This window comes from Electrophorus electricus, chromosome 12, assembly GCF_041902795.1.
Source record: "Electrophorus electricus isolate QZ-2024a chromosome 12, ASM4190279v1, whole genome shotgun sequence".
Lineage (NCBI taxonomy): Eukaryota > Metazoa > Chordata > Actinopteri > Gymnotiformes > Gymnotidae > Electrophorus > Electrophorus electricus.
In genome coordinates, this window is record NC_137508.1 from 24320001 (window position 1) to 24337924 (window position 17924).

The 17924-nt window shown below is 44.5% G+C and overlaps 1 protein-coding gene across 2 annotated transcripts in view; it reads left to right on the forward strand.

Moving 5' to 3' along the window:
- nrg3a (neuregulin 3a) overlaps window positions 1–17924 on the forward strand; it is a 231997-nt gene that overhangs the window by 196721 nt on the left and 17352 nt on the right. Inside the window, exon 4 of one of the 2 annotated variants that reach the window (XM_081724867.1) lies at window positions 14192–14215. In XM_081724867.1, coding sequence (XP_081580993.1) covers window positions 14192–14215 — 24 coding nt within the window. Of the gene's footprint in view, window positions 1–14188; window positions 14216–17924 lie in introns of both variants that reach the window. The other variant, XM_035531281.2, reaches the window with a different exon arrangement.

Below are 17924 nucleotides of genomic sequence, written 5' to 3' on the forward strand. Positions count from 1 at the left end.
AAAGTTTTAAATCTTGACATGCACTGAAAAAACACTCCTCACATGCACCAATCGCACGCATGTTTCATTCATTTTAATAAAAGTAGTTGTACAATATGGTGGTTTGACACGTCACTCAGTGTCTGTAAACAGCTCAGCTTGTCTGCAAAATTGCCTCTGTGAGGTCTGAGCAATTAACTAATGTCAGCAGGATAATCACAGATTCATTGTGTTATTCCGTTTTAAATTCGTCAGACACATCAGGCACTCACAGCCTTGGTGTTTTTCCTCATTCACCAGAAACGTCAGAGATGCACTGTATCATTATGTTTTGATTCATCTGAGATGTCATCATTTTGGATTTGCAGCGTGAACAGAATTCGACATGGCAACGTTACACCCAACACAAAGCGGTGGTTCCTTTGCTCAGAATTACTGAAGAAGCTAAATGTCGAAGAAGAAGCATTACACTCTGTATACTGAGCTCACTCTGTCTCCTTTCTGCCACATGGTATTCCTGCTCTCTTACCCAGCAGAAACTTTACAAGATTAGCAGTGGTACAGCCAGAACAATTTGTCATTATGGGTGGAGCGGTGGGTTGCAGGGTCAGGCGTTGGCAAGGTGAGGCATAAACACACAAACAAGCCGATGTGGGTTGGCTGTAGTATGGCCAGACTTAGTGATTGAAAGGTGCCTGAAAAGGTGATGTCGTTAGTGTAGCGTAATGGGAAATACTGCTGTGGTTTCTACCCAGGCAGACACTCACCATTATACCAGAGGGCAAATTCAGGCAGGACTTGTAACAGTAAGCCACTCATGTCTTGACAACAAGTACGCTGCAAGGTGTTCTGCGCAAGTGTGCCTGCGCAAGCTTGTCTGCCAAGTGCCGAAAGTGCACATGTAAATAGTTTGATACGTTTTGGGATCCAGTGGAAGCCTGTGGAAATTATAAATTGTTCAAACGCATGGGTTACAAACTGAGGAATACTTTGTAGCATTTTTACATTTTAGTATTTGAATATGAAACTACATATTCCATTTCCACCCTTCATAATAAACGCAAGAGTTATTTAAATGTGTTCTTTTACTGTGAAGTGTGTAATACTATATCAGATTGGCTAAGCCTCTGTCTAGGAGGTGTACATGAGCACCTAAGCATGTCTTCTTTTTACATGTGCTAGACCTCCAACTTTATATAAGGCAGTTCATTTAACCGATGTGGGGACATTATAAACCATGTTTCTACAGAGCAGGGTTAGCAGCCTAGAACAGGGTTCCTCAGTCCATAACTCTTTACAGAAGATTCAACAGTGAGCGCTTGTGCTGTTACCTGCACTGCGAGTTGTCCACTGATTAGGCAAGACTGCAAAATAAGATCTTACACACCTCAATTCTTCAAAGAGATTAACTAGCTCTACAAATATGCGATGGCACTGGGGTGACCAATCAGATTTCATTGCTGGCCACATCCACTCAAGGCCACGCCTTCAATTTGCCCCTCAAAGTTAGACCTTAGAGACCACGCGAAACGTCTTCTTTTCACACGGCTCTGGTGCTTTTCCATACATTTAAGGTTAATGTTTGAGTTTTATCAGTGGCAGACTGCTGCAGATGTGTCCAGATGTAGTTTATCTTTCCTTTCACTTTGACAAGGACACAGTCAGTGGTGTTTAGGAAAATGGAGTCACACACAAAACATGGAGCACTGTCCCAGCTTTGAGGTAATTGTACAATACCCAGTGAATGACAATGACACTTTTTTCTCTAGCATTTGAGCTCCTTTGATCCTGGACCCCCACTGTGAGGTAGACTTGTGCCCCAACACCAACCATGGCAAGGTGGTGCTTTAATTACCCAGCAGGGCATGGGGGATGGCCATCGGGGTATTTATAAGGTGGCTGTATACATCTTGGAATAATCTTACTTATCTTATTTCATTTATAGATGGCTTCTCCCAACTTTATAAATGTCTTCCACATTTTATTTATAAGTATAGGTATCACTATTTAGAATATAACTGTCTTAGAAAGCTTTCCACTATTTATAACTGTCTTAGAAAGCTTTCGTGTCTTAGAAATGTAAGCACAAGCCTTTAGATCAAATTGTATTTGAGATACATAAACACAGAACATAAATTCATTCTGTGTGTGAATTCAAACTTTTGACTGATTCTGGAGAGAAAGAGAGAGAGAGAGAGAGAAATTCTGTAGTAGACAAGTCATACATCAACTGTGTCACGTCTTATATAAACAAACCTGGGGGGTGGGCTTCAGCTTTCTGCACTTTTTAATGAGGAACCCAGCAGGGGTGTTGTAAAAATGACGAACAAATTTAGTCAGCAGAGTCAGTTAAACAGAGATGACTCATTTATCAAAGTGGATGTTTCTGTCTGAATCTGAGGGAGAGTCACATTCCTTCCCTCCAAAGTATTCTATGTGAACAAGCGCCTGTGAGTTCTGGTCAGATATTGTGTTTTTGTTTTTCCCTTTATATATTTATCATTAAAGATATTAAACCTGCTCTAACCTTGAGTGCAAATCAGGGCTCTATCAAGACTTTGGAAGTGTCTTCCTGTTCCATGTAGTACATGTTATAAATAATAATATCTATAGCTAATATCTACTGGAATAAATGATTCCAAGCACATGGTGTTTCCTCTTCCTGCTCAGTAAGAGAGAAGTGAACAATGTCATGGTTAAAGCAACATCAAAAGCACAACATAATGGATCAAATAGACGTCATCAAATTATGCTCGAGTTACGTCTTCATGTACCCCAATATAAACACACAGGTCTAGTTAGTTCCACAGTTACTCTCTCATTTGGGTTTGTTTTTCACCCATGTAGCCGATCTGTCTGCTCTTCTGGAAGAGATACGTGCCTACAATGTCACCACCTGAGTCATGTGTCCATTAGTTCAGAGGTCACACTATTTCCATCAGTTCAGAGGTCACAGGTCACTTTCACCCACCTGATTCCAGTGTCCATCAGTTCAGAGGTCACAGGTCACTTTCACCCACCTGATTCCAGTGTCCATCAGTTCAGAGGTCACACATCACTTTCACCCACCTGATTCCAGTGTCCATCAGTTCAGAGGTCACATGTCACTTTCTCCAACCTGATTCCAGTGTCCATCAGTTCAGAGGTCACAGGTCACTTTCTCCAACCTGATTCCAGTGTCCATCAGTTCAGAGGTCACTTTCACCCACCTTCTCTTCCTCTCTCTTTCTGAAGATGCACAGCCAATAGGAAGTCATATACTGTGCTGACTTTAACATCAAAGTTTTAACAGAGACTCTCTGTCCACATTGTCTATATCTGATAAAAAGGAAAGGAAACAGTGCCCAGTTACATTATCCACCTGAATTTAAATGGGAATTCTCTTCCAATGAAGAAGAAAATTAGGACAGGAACACGGTGCCTTTCAATAAAAAGTGGGGAAAATTCTCTGTGTAGGATGAGATGAAGATGAAGATGAAGCAATATTCCCCCTTCTGCATTCCCTTTCATCTTATCTTCTCTTTTATATTATATAGATGCAGAGTATGCCAGAGTCGGGGTCAGAGTATTAAAACATTGAAAGTAAAGAGTACAAAATCATCTTTCAAATGTCTCCAAGATTAATTACCATTGGACAGCCACGGAGTTTGAGGGACCCTATAGTTTGAATTTTTCAAATGGAAGATTCAACTGTCATTGTCCATCATTGCCAGCGTCCTTCCACCAAACGTTTGCGCATCTGCATCAGGCAATCCGCATGTTTTCAGCATCAGGCACGCTTCACGCCCCAAGGGGCTGGGATTCGTCCCTGGGGATGCGGGCATTCTGGCAGAGGTGTTCCGCAGGAGCTTCTCCACCACAGCAAATTCTGCAAGGTTCCTCAAAACATCCGCGAGCTTTCCGTGCAGAAGCAACCCACCAACTGGGAGAGAAGGGCACTCTGACGCAATAACCGTCTGGTTTTATGTCCCTGGCTACTTCTGCTGAATTACTGCTCGGCTTCTACATGAGTACCCCGAGTCTTGCGGTGCCTTGTCACGACACATTAGCGAAGGCAGAGGAAACCGGGCAGCGAGCCTGTAGCCTGTTAACAAGGACGGGGCTGCAACCGCGAATGCTCAGGAGGGAAAAGGCACCAGACTAGGCATGAGAACGGCTGGTGAGATCTCTCCAAGGCACACCCAACCCTATCCACCCAATGATGGCTTTGCTGACAAAATCATAGATTCATATCTCCATTTAAATTTTGTGATTTTAATTCTATCTATCTATCTATCTATCTATCTATCTATCTATCTATCTATCTATCTATCTATCTATCTATCTATCTATCTATCTATCTATCTATCTATCTATCTATCTATCTATCTATCTATCTATCTATCTATCTATCTATCGCAGCCTATTCCTGGTCTATATAAATAGGGGAAAATGGTTTTCTTAGTTCTCTATTAATATTTGAATAGACTTGGGGCATATTTGCCTCTTTGCTCTCTTTCAATTGTGAAAGCATAATAAATGCATATCTCTTTATCATTTATCATTCAACAGCTAGCCCTCTTTCATGTCATACTCGCTGTCGCTCCATACAACTCCATATCCGTACTGACGAGTGAGCGGCTCGCACTCGCACAGTCTTGCACGTGCTTGCCTACCACCTTCACGATGACGGAGCATCGGGGCAAATATAGCCTGGTGGTGGGTGGCCTCGTGCTTAACAGACTGCACTAGCCACGAGCCAATTTGCATTCGGCCGTGCGGGAAAGCACAGCGCGAGGCGCAGAGGAAATCCACATCGATCGCTGCGATTCGTCGGCCGAGGCCGCGTGCCTTTCTCCCTGCTAGTACGCGTGGAATATTAGCACGAGCCCGCAGAAATGCGGCGGACAGGTTATCTGCATGGATCCCATCAGGTTACTCCACAAAGAGAAAGCGGATCTCTAGAGCTCGTTCGTCTCGACTGGGGTCACCTTGCCGACGAGCACTGAGCAAAGAGAATACGTGCACCTTTTAAAAAGAGCATTATTCTCTTGTTATTCTGTGAAAATACGCGGCGAGGATGACAGATTAATGCGTTTTGTTCTGTACGCAAGGTGTTTCCTTCCGACACCTGAGCGCTGGGGGGTAAAGTGCAGAAGTGCAAGAAATCTGTTTTCATAGAGTAACATAATTTAGCCTCCATCTGGCGTCAATTGAACCGCGTGTCACAAAGGCGCCATGTATTTGATTTACAACAATCAAGCAAAACAAGATATGCGCACCTGTCTTGTAATATCCTAATATATAACACACGTGCAGACACACGTTTTTGTTTTTTTGTAGGTTGCATTTCTGTTGCTTTTGATTGATAGCTTCTCATTAGCATACAGTTGCACACCACTCCACAGCGTGTGCTGCGCCACACACTTACTGAGTTGGGTTTGTTGCTGTGGCAGGCAGAGTGTTTCTTTATCCTCACAGCTGCACCTTCCAAAGCGGTTCCTCCTCCCAGGCGATAATATTTGCGTTTGAGTTGAAGCGGCGGTCCAGTGTGTTCCAGGGCACGGGCACCACGCAGACGAGTTCTTGAAGTTTTGACGAGCCATTTGATGGCTGTTTGGTCTATATTGGGCTGAAACGTTCGTGTTCGCTACTATTGTACTTGGCCATTTCAAGGCCAGATTTGTCTAGCTGTTTTCTGGAATCTTGGATTTGTCTGTATTTGCCTTGTTATAGTACTTTGGCTGTTACCACCAGTTTTCTGTGTGCCCTCCACAACATGTTTGCTCAGGTGCACGTGTCATGCTGGACCTCATGGACATAATCCATCCGCTGTCACTCCCATGTGTCAGAACATGTTCTGAGAAGCTCCCTTAATAAATCTCCCTAAGCCAATGCGGTTCACCACTGTCTTGCGACCTGTCAATCTTGCTATCCTGGCTGAGAGCCGCTGCCTCTGCTCCGCCTACTCTCCGCCCACACTGGTTCCTTCCCAGGGGTTTATTGGAAGGTTTTGGAGCACCTCACTGATCTTAGGCAAAATGGCCGGGGGGAAAAAAAAACAAAACACAAAGACCCACGATCCTTCCTGCAACATGCAGAGAGATGATGCAGAGATGTACAGCCTGCTTGGCAGGTTGTGGAATTGCATCCGTCTGATGTAATATGCTTGGAGAAAGAAAGAAAGAAAGAAAGAGTACATAGCTGTAGCAACACCAGTAAAACATCGGTGGAGGTTTCAGGTCGTTTGGTTTAGTTCCCGGAGAAGAGTTTCCTAGCTTTAAAGCTGCTGATGTTAGTTTAATGGCCTGATCAATTACATTCCAAGATGTTTAGCTTTCTCATTATCTAAAATCCTCATTGTGATGCTGCCCTTTTCCACACTGATTACACTGTGTGGGAATAACCCCGCACCCAGGGGGCTTTGTTCCACTGTATAACATACAAGTAAGTTAGTCTATTTGTATAATAAATGTACTGAGGGCAAACACAAATGTAAAAGTCAAATAAATCGAAGTGCTAGGCAGAGGGGCAGGAATGTACATGCTAAGCAGGGGGTGGGCATGTACATGAAACAGGCATGTTCATGTTTGAATGGCTGCAGCGTTCAGCAGTACAAAGAGTGTACGGTGTCCTACAGTGTCCACTTAGACTCCTGTCAGAGTTCACATGTACATCACAGACACCTCTGAATGCTAAAGAGATGATTTTTAGAGACAGATTCAAGATGTAGGCAAACTGTAGAAGCCACTGCAGTTCCCCCACCAAGAGGCTGCTCACTGAAATGTGTGTTCCACACTCATAGACCCCTGGACTGCCCTCTAATTCCATTGGTCTGGGAGTAACAAGCCGAGTTTGTGTTTTTGTGTGTGTGTGTGTGTGTGTGTGTGTGTGTGTGTGTGTGTATAGAGTTGTGTGTGGTCATAGAGTGCAGGGTCCAGTGTTGACTGACCTGCAGGAGCGGAGCAGTCGGGTCTGGTCGTGTCAGTCGCCTGTTTCACAGAAAACTGCACGCATCCATTAACCGCCTTCATGGCCAAGATTCCAACTTCAAAAGCAGATGTTGCCATTGGCTTTATGACACACACACTGCTAGTTTCGTATTCTGCACTTTGTTTATTTATTCATTTTCTAATGATAATTTTTCGTTTAAGAGTTAACTCAGAGAATCCCATGCCAGTGCATGTACTTAATGGTAAGGTGGATGTTTCTTGCAGGCGTGCTGCCACAGCTGTGCAGCAATCAAGATTAATTCAGCCTAATTTGCTGTGATATAAATCTAGCCGAGAGGGGAAAGGAGTCCCTACCGCATTATGCTGTCTTACTTTAACAGGCTGAAACAGTATCACACTCCGGTTATAGCTGCTATGGTGCTGTGCCTGTCTGGCATTAGACATGTTTAAGCGGAGAGTGTTGTCAAGGCCTCTGGAGCTCTGGGTTTCTATGCAGTTCAAGTGCTATTCGGGTGGTGACGCCGAGTTGCTCGTAACTATCGATTCAATGCATTGTCAGAAAAACAGACTGTGTGATATTCACCTCCAGCACCTCGTCTAATTTGAAGCGCTGTCCAAACTTTCATCGCTCCAGACGGTCTCCACGTTATTTTCTTCACATAAGACCCGTGAGGAAAAGCTGTTTTTTGCCACTGCAGGTTTGTCTCACGAACTGGAGTGGGGGCCATCCGGCTCAGCGCGTGAGACACACGCAAGGGTTTAATATCAGCAAACTGCACGACAGTGAACAAATAGCTCTCGTGTCAGGAGACAAATGACAAGATTGCAGTTATTAGAAGTCAAAAACAATCAAGCAGTACTTGTTAATGGGTTTTCTTGTACAGAGCAGAACAGCAGGTGATCAGGATTAGGAATACCCTTTTACTAACGACTTTGACTGCATGGTCAAGGACGATGGTTTTTTTTTGTTTTAGTTTTTTCAAAACATCTGTAAATGATTTAGACAGATGGCATTGTAAAAGGTTTATGACGCGAGAGTCACGATGTGATAATTCAAGACAGAATGGGTCCCACCTACCGTAATTGAAGAAAACCAAAACAGTGACACACCGCAGATGGCCACAAACTGTGAAGGTCAAAGGTTAATTTATTCTCATTTGCTATGACAGTTTACTCCATGCATTCTGGGAAGTAAAGTCAGAATGATTGTTTTAGTCACGTGAGAATAGATGAAGCCATTTAATAAGCATAAAGGTGAAGGGCAGTTTTGTGTGATATTTCGGCGCACGTGTCCTGGTGTGTTTATCTGCCCGTTTGTAGGACTCACTCGGTATGCTCCCCATTTTCTCTCTCTCACTGAGGACCTGCACAGTAGGTGAAGGTGCAGGTAGGTGAGGGTGTAGATAGGTGATGGTGTGTCAGGTAGGTGATGCTGCACGTCCTGAGTATTGTTAGCATGTTGATTACTTTTACTATTACCATCCCATAATGACAGGAACAACACAAGGAAATGCGGTGTGTGTGTGTGTGTGTGTGTGTGTGTGTGTGTGTGTGTGTGTGTGTGTGTGTGTGTGTGTGTGTGTATGTGTGTGTGTGTGTGTGTGTGTGTGTGTGAGAGAGAGATGCTTTTCTCACAGTGATTCACTTCAATGCTTGGAGATGTTCTACAAATACCACCAAACTATTGCCTCTCTGTGCAGTTTTGGTCTTCGCGTGGCTGTGAAATTCACGATGAAGGTCTAATGGCTGTAGTTTGTGTTCTTCGCATTAGCAGACCAACGTCCTCTCTGACCTCTACAGAGCTGCGTCTCACTTCGGCCCCAAAGCCACCCACAGCACTTGTTTCAGCTGCCATGGGCCCAGGCCACCAGAAGGAGGTGCCAGTTAAGCTGTTTAGGGATTTAGCAGAGAAGGCTGAGTTGCAAGGCTGTGTTTGCCTTGTGAGCTGGGTTCAGTTCCTAAGCTTGGTTCACACATGAGTCCATTAGCAGGGTTCATGTACACAGACCGTTAAATCACAAGAGTGAACATGAATGATTACTCTCACTCTGCTACCTGCGTTTAGGGCTATAATCTCTCTCCCCAGGACGTGATCACAGACACATTCATATTCTTAAGAATGTAAATCTGCTTTTACTGACATGGCAGTTCTTCAAACCACAAACGTGTTCACACGTCTCAGACACACACACACACACACACACACACACGCATATACCACCACCACACTTGAATATAGTGAATCTTGTCTCTAGATTCAGATGTGGTGGGTGCCAACCAAAGCCCACTGAGCTGGTCAGTATTAACTGCGGCAGGCTCAGGGAAGGTGGCTCTGGTCTCACGGGGAATCATTTGCTTTCCTCCGCAGCTGGAGAGAACAGAAAACGAGGTTTGTTCTCGACTCCTCCTTCCAGTCGTCCTCTCACCCCTTTCTTTGTGCTCAGCTGTTTCGTGGCGTTGTTTTTTCCTTTTAATCTGCAGATCTCCATCTTGCTCCCTCTCTCCCCCCGTATGTCTCTCTTTCTCTTTTTCCCGTTTGGCTCGCTCTCTCTCTCCCTCTCTCTCGACCTTTAATTACTGAACCGCAGGTCATTTCTTATTAGGTCCTACTGTTTTGTTTCAATGATTGAAGTGCAGGGTTTATTTCATAAACCCCTGGAGATTTATATATCTTCGGGAAAAAGAAATGAAACAATGCAAGACCCCATACCAGACATCACATATGGTGCAGTTTTGTTTGACAGCAGCCTGTATGGGAATTGTGGATGGGGAAAATTGATATTCGTACTACCAGTTTGTACTTACTGACAGCCCATCTATGCGTGTTTGTGTTTGTGTGGTTGTGGGAAAGAGAGAGGTCTCAGGGCTAAGTTGCAGACCACTGTGTGTGAGAATCACCCTCATATGTCAAGTCAAATGAGGGCGTCTCTGCATGAGCCGGTTCTGTTTAAGATGGTCCACTGGGATGGGCAGGTGTACCACTCACCCTGGCTGCTTAGGCAACATAGGTAAACAGGCAGCGTGGGTAAATGGACAGAATGGGTACACGGGCAGCACAGGTAAACAGGTACTTTGGGTACACATGCAGTTTGGGTAAACAGGCAGCACAGGTAAACAAGCAGTTTGGGTACACAGGCAGCACAGGTAAACAGGCAGCACAGGTAAACAGGTAGTTTGGGTACACAGACCGCACAGGTAAACAGGCAGCGTGGGTACACGGGCAGCACAGGTGAACAAGCAGGTTATGTACACAGACAACACAGGCTAACAGGCAGCATGGGAAAACAGGCATCACAGGTAAACAGGCACCGTGGATACACACACACACTTCCCTATGCTTCTTCCCACCGTGAGGGTGGCTGAGCACGATAAGATTTTAGATGTAATACCCAATCTCCCTGGTCATATATTGGAGGAGGAGGTGGTCTGACTGAGGCATGCGTATGCCTTCCCTGGCCAATCACAAATTCGTGTAAGACACTGTAAAACTCTTCCCACAACATGATCTTTATCAGAACATTATCAAAACATTCGCCTTGTCTTCTGGATCCAAAGCACGGGGATTGTCTTTCTCCTCCAAAATATTCTGCGGAAGAGAAGAACTGGTGGAGAGTTCTGCAGTGTTCAGCTTGTCAGTGCACTGTCCACATTTATATACAGCAGTGGACCAGAAACCCTTGGGGACGTCTGTTTCAGACGCCTTAACAAGCCACTTCGGCTCAAGGCAAAGGTCTGATTTTGTCATGCCGTTTGCATTATTGCTAACTGGGTGTCCGTGGCTTATTAGCCATGCAGCTCCAGTGCGGAGTTTGAACTCCAGCCATGTCTTGGCTCACTGGAACATTTGTGTGATTTTGATTTTTTGCCAAACCACTTCTTTAAGATCTGAAGCTGACAGTGTTCTCCGTCTCAGCGGTGTCACAGCCGACTTTGTGTGAAATACAATATGATAGAACAAAGTCTTAGGCTTTGACCGGATTGGCCGGGAGTTTGAACAGGATGGAGGGAGAAAGAGAGAGAGCGAGAGAGAGAGAGATGGCACCCGAACAGGATGAAGAGAAAGAGGGAAAGAGATGGAATGTACAGTATGGAGAGACAGAAAGAGAGAGAAATATGGGACATCAGTCATTTCACTTTGAGGCAACAGCATCAAAGCTTTTGGTGCATCAAACACAGAAAGGTTCTCCCAGATCTGTCCTTTCTCTTTATGATCTCTCTTCGGCAGAGATGATGCACCAATTACGCTGGCTGCACGGGTGCGTTAGTTTTTAACACAAGCAGAAGGCAGATCTGCAGGCTTCCCCTTTTCCTCCGTTCCTGTGAGGTAGATGAGGGTGGTGTGAGTGTATGCACGCAACCAGCATTTCACGTGGAGGGTGTGTGTGCTTGTGTGTGCGCTTGTGTGTGTGTGTGTGTGTGTGTGTGTGTGTTGTTCCAGACTTCCTCCCCCACAGCCACCTGATGCCTCTAAATTTATGCAGGGCTAACCATCACTCTACAAGAACACCAACTGTGTGTAAAAGAGAGAGAGAGAGAGAGAGAGAGAGAGAGAGAGAGAGAGAGAGAGAGAGAGAATGAGAGAATGAGAGGCAGCCTGTGTAGAGAGAATGCGGCCTTCCTGCTCCTGTTTGATGGGAGGCCCAGGAGGCCTATGACAGCAGGATGGCTGACCTCCTCCCTGCTAATCCAGATCAATGTTCTGGGACAGCCATTGAATAGTTTCACCTCAGGATGCCCTCTCATCCTGAGCGGATAGGGAGGGGCCATGTAGGAGACAGAGACACCTTTCTACCTGCAGCCATTGGCCGAGGCCGTCTGGGTTAAGTGCTTTACTTGAGGAAACACAGCCAGAGGCTCTGGACCTCACACTGTTGTCCCAGTGTGCCCCTCCCGGTTTCACCTGAGATGCTGGACAATGTGTTTTTAAAACAATCACTTAGTCCCATGTGATATACAACAAACAATAATAAAACTAATTAATAGACTTGTTTTTTTTCTCTCTGGATAAGGGTGTCTGCCAAATGCTGTAAATGTAAAACAGTGAAGTAAAGTGAAGTCTTAACATTACTCAAGTGTGTGTGTGTGTGTGTGTGTGTGTGTGTGGGTGGGTGGGTGGATGTGTGTGTGTGTGTGTATATGTGTGTGTGTGGGTGGGTGGGTGGGTGTGTGTGTGCATGTGTATGTGTATGTGTGTGTGTCTGTGTGTGTGCATGTGTATATGTGTGTGTGTGTGTGTGTGTGTGTGTGCATGTGTGTGCATGTGTGTGCGTGTGTGTGTGTGTGTGTGTGTGTGTGTGTGTGTGTGTGTGTGTGTGTGTGTGTGTATGTGTGTGTGTGTGTGTATGTGTGTGTGTGTGAGAGCCCCTCACATCCTCTCCAGTGATGACCTCACATCCCTGCGTTGCTTGGCCGTCTGAGACCCCACATTTACAGACGTGTGACACAGCAAGAGACCCATAATACCTCCCTAAAGCTCTGGCACAGTATAAGGCATTATCATTTCATTACATCGTTTTCAATTACATATTTTTATTACTATACAGTACAATGCATTCCTAATATGAAAGTACTTTTATATAGTCAGTACAGGGATTGATGCAGTTGTGTGTACAGTCACCCATTCCTTTTTGTGGCTAAACATAGAATAGAATATACAAACGTGAATTATCCAGAGCAAATTATGCAAGAGAAAGAAAGCATTTAACTTTCTCTCTGATTGGTTCACGGTGTACCACTATCTGAGAGAAGGCAGCCGTTCATAATCCCATTCTGTTCAGCTGACTTCAGCGTAAAAAGTGGAAAGTGTTTCTCCAGGGACACTTTGAAAACACTGCAGAGGTGTGTCATTCACAACAGCTGCATTTTAATCTGGAACATTTTAATCTAGTACATAAAATAAATGTAACATGAATGCAAAGTGGCTTTGTCCTTTTAGAATGATGGCCCTGGGTTTTTGTTTTGTTTTTTCACGATTTCATTGTTATATTCCACAAAAAAGAAAAGGTAAAAATGTATTTTTTATAAAATCTAATAAATACATAAATTAATAAAAGCTCTGATGTCAAAAACTCTCTTCGAGCTTCGGAAACCACCGGGCTCTGGACATCAAGGCAGTTTAAGCGAGTATCCTAATTAAATGTTAGCTTGGTTGGTATCTGTGTGGTACTTCTATGTGGTACTGAAGTTTCCTCCCAGTCAAACCCTCCTACCCTTCACCATCGTCCTGAATGGACTGAGCAGGAGACCTTCAGAACCAACCGCATGCTGCACTCCAGTTTAAAAACAAAGCATCCCGTAAACTGGGTATGCTTCCTGTCGGAGCAGGGCATCTCGGAAGCCTCAGGAGACCTGAATTTTCACCCTCGCTGCTCAACTTTGGATGGGAGACAAGAATAAATTAATCAGTATCAACCAACGAAACACTCCGAATCAGTGTCAACCAACCAAACACTCTGAATCAGTGTCAACCAACCAAACACTCTGAATCAGTGTCAACAGACCAAACGCTCTGAATCAGTGTCAACCAACCAAATACATGTGAAGTCACATTCAATCTTCCATATCTAAGCTAATTGTCCCACGAGAAAACTCACCTTTGCTGCTTTTCTTCCACAGGCTGGGAATTCAAGGTGCACCATACTGTACTGCACTATACTACACTACACTACACTATACTACACTACACTACACTACACTATACTACATTACACTACACTATACTGCACTATAGTATACTATACTACACTACACATACTGCACTATAGTATTCTATACTACACTATACTACACTGCACTTTAGTATACTATAATAAACTATACTACACTATACTGTGTGGCACTATACGTCAGTATAGTACACTACACATACTACACTATAGTATACTATACTATGCTACCCTATACTACACTGCACTTTAGTATACTATAATAAACTATACTATACACTATACTATACTATAGTATACTACACTATACTGTGCTATATTCACTGTTATACTATACTACACTATACTATGCTACACTATACTACACTGCACTTTGGTATACTATAATAAACTATACCATACACTATACTACACTATACTGTGCTATAGTATACTACATTACACTATGCTATATTCACTATGTTATACTACACTACACTACACTATGTTCAGTATGTATTAAGGTCGTGCTGGTGCGTAGTGTGCAGCAGTGCAATACTCTGCCCTTAATAATGTTCGCTCTTTCTTTCTTTGTCTTTCTTTCCTTCTCTATTCACCTCTCCACTGGAGCAGCAGATCACTTGGGAATCGAGTTCATGGGTAAGAAATGTCTTTTTCTCCTTGGCTCCGCAGTGAGTTGTGCTGGGAGAAATTTGGGACTTTTGGTGCCAGGAATGGTATACTTGTGAATCCGCCGTGTTTGTTCATGCGTGTTGTTTTAAATATCCTTTTCACTATTAAAATGTGAAATGTTTTTATTTTTGCACTCTGTTTGGAGAAGGAAGGCTCGAAAATAATGTCTTTGAAATGGGCGTAACATTTTGCTAAGTGTAGCCTTTATGTGACAAAAATACAGTGGCTTAATTTTTGTCATATGTGTTGAGCATCCCCCAAACTTAATTTAGGTGTTTACAAATTTTACTGTTGTCCTATCAAACAATCATTTAACCATAACATACCTCTTCCACTCTTTAATCTACCAATTGATTGTTTTTTTTTTAAAGATGTTTTAGATGTGGTGCTTATACCGTGGGATTTAAATGTCAGAATTGCAGGACAGAGCAGAGATGGCATTTCTCACTCAGCTTCCTCTTCTCATCCAATCATTTGCTTTATCCTGCTGTGGAATACTAATGGCCCACGGTCTCCTTGGAAACAGCACGGGAAGAATTTCAAGGGACACTGTGCTGTGGGCCCAGTACCTAACAGCATATGTGCGCATGGCCCTACTGCAAGGGGTTCAGGTCAGTAGGTGAGAGGAAAAGTCTTGGAAGCAGGTGATGTAGTTAGACTCTGGGTATCCCTTCTGAACAAAGTGCCATGAGTGTCAATTCTTTTCTTTTTCTTTTTTTAGATAACGTACTCAAACCATTTAAACACAAAAGGCTGAGGCCATGGACTAAGGCCACATTTGAGCAGTTTACTGAGAATAGCGGTACGCTACCTGTAATTTAAAGCTCGACTAATGGAACATACGTAGCGGTGTGGGACGGTGCATCCAGACGGACAGCGTTTGGAAGCAAAAAGCATCGATTCATTTGCGCACTGGTGACTTGCATTCTATGTTTCGTCAATATATAATCACAGCATCGATCTAAAACGCTGGGCCCTGTGTCAGCATAATCTGTCCACGGGTTCGCTTCCAAGTCGTTAGCAGTCACCTGCATCGGGCGGTTCCTACGGAGCTCAGTTTCTGTGTGAGAATCCTTCCTCAGAGGCCTTAAGACAGCCATAAGAGCTTGGCAGGTGCTTCCATTACTTGCTGTGATTTTTACTAGGGCAAATTGTTTTGGTTCTGTTTTTATATACAGAATGCTGCTTATTTCAAATCGCATGTGTGAGTACAACATTTAATTCATGCCTGTTTACTGCTAATGGACAAAGTACAGAATCACATAGCGGGTGGACATGAATTCTGTTTGTCACGTCTAACTTCAGCCATAGCATGAGCAGATTGGTTAATGTTCCACAGAGGGCATGAGTCCAGCAAAGCTGCACAAAAGGATTTAAAGGAGACTTTGTGTTCATTGTTGCCACCCTACGTTAGCAACGGTGGACATAAAATAAGCTCTGAGGCAAAGAAAAACATTACTGCAATTTATGTAACATTTCACCCTTCCGGAGTGCCAACAACCTTAAAGGAAGAATTCTTGGAATATTAGTATATTTACTTGGCCTTGGTGTTGAAGACTGGTCCGGTGGGTGGAGAGAGCGGTTTCTTAGCAGAGACTCACGGGAGCCAGCACCCCTCCAAACAAAGACAGGATCCAGCTCTCAGAATCCCCCGAGCAAACGAAGTCAAACCAGGCATGAGGACTTTCACCTAACCTCTGACCACTGCCACAGAGTTTCAGACCAGGAAGCTGGAACCCAGAGACAGAACCAGAGCAGCTGATCCAGCTGCTCCACTGTCATGGCCATAAAGACTAGTGTGGAACACCCGTGTTGGCACGTGGCTGGGAAATTCGGCCCTTTGTTCTTGTTGTTAGCTGGGTCTCTCATGCTGATCGGACTGAGCCAGTGTGGACTGTGACATCCACTGCTCAGTAGTTAGCCTTTGTGATGCGACAGACCCCAGAACACAGGCAGTAGCAGTGCAGCCTGTGTGAACACCACGCTCGCGAGCGACCCCACTGGTGAACGCCCACGCTCGCGAGCACCCCGCTCGCAATTGTAGAGGTTGTTAGAACACAATACAAACACCTAACACCAGCGTTCGGGTTCCCGGGGCATCATGCGAAGCTGAGAAGGGGAAGCTGTCGGTCTCCTGTAGAGTTGTAATGTTAGGCCTTTTGGTCACTACATCGCTCAATCGCGGCCCATCTCTTCTCACCCTGTCTGCCGCTGTCTCAAAAAACCCCAAGCACACACGTGAGCGCGCACGGCAACGAAAGCACCTGCAAAGCTGCACTTTGGCGAGACTCTGGGCCATCAGCTCGCGGTGGGGAGCACCCAGACGCGCTCAGCCACTGCCGCGTGACACGCTGTCTGGATTCGGCTTCCACCGCCGAATCGGGGAGAGCCAGACGCTGGCAGGCTCATCGCAGTGTGCACAGAGGAAAGCGACGGCGTCTCCAACCTCCCCGTGTCTCTGCGTTTATTTGGCTGGCTGGGAGAAAGTGACAGGCCTACGCTCGACACTTATATGCCTTCCTTTAATGGAACGTCTCTCCAGGCAAAAGAGATGCCTGACGATGCAGGGCAGTGCCGTAATTACGTTTGCAGATGTCAGAGGGAGGCGGACGCGCCTCGGTCGCTGTCTGGTGATCTGAACAATGCTCATAGTCATGTGTTCACACCCATGTGCAAACAAACAAAAACTCCTTTTTCTCCCACCCGTTCTGTTATATCTTAGGTCCTTTTCTTCATTACGAGGCTGCAGAATGACAAGGCTATCATCCTAACAAAATTATCACACTGTAGCTTCACGCAGGGCCCATTTGCTACCATGTAATTGAGATAAATTACCCGTTCTGTGTAAGTCATTATTTCAGTGTTCTTAATGCGACACTCGTAGAGGTCAGTCGTATAAATGCAACACTACATTTCATGAATTGTAAAATGTAATGATTCCAGTTTCGCTTATTGGAACCTTAATTGAGTAGGCTAGATGGGAAGGTTAAGATAGTGACAATAATTCTAGTTTTTTGAGGAAAATAAAAAGTACAGTGAGCAACATCCCTGGACATGAAGACTATGATTTACTGTACTTACGTTATGCTCACTCGTCATCTGGGTTACGCCATAGGCTCCAGAATCAGCTGTGGAATTAGCTCTCTGGTTCATAGGCACATGTCAAAGGCTTTGGGAGTGACCATCTATGGAAGAAGACTAGGGTGCGGTTCTGTATGAAGAAAACAAAGGCTGGGTTAAAATTGGGATCGTTCTTTCTCCATCAGTCGACGTCTCCCTGCTTTGCGCTCCGTGCACTGCACAGACATGTATCAGAATTCCAAAAAGTCGTGATAATTAAGAAGTTATGATATTGAAGAATCGGAGGCCTGGAGAAAGAAATGCTGATAGGTTTTTAGTTTTACTTAATAAGATTTCTCAAGGCAAATGTGTGTGGTAGTAGGTAGGATCATTTTCTGTGTTGTGCTGGGTAAAACCCTGTGTATCCTCTGAGCAGAAATATTAGATTCATTAGCTCAATTTTCACTTGTTAAGATATCACTTGTGCAGTAAACAGTGCATTATGGGAAGATGGCTTGGGTTATTGCAACACCTCTCCTTCCTCCCAAAGCCCCAATCCTGCCCATCCCTCACCCCAAATAATGACTTCCGCTCACAGTTAACTATCACGTAATAA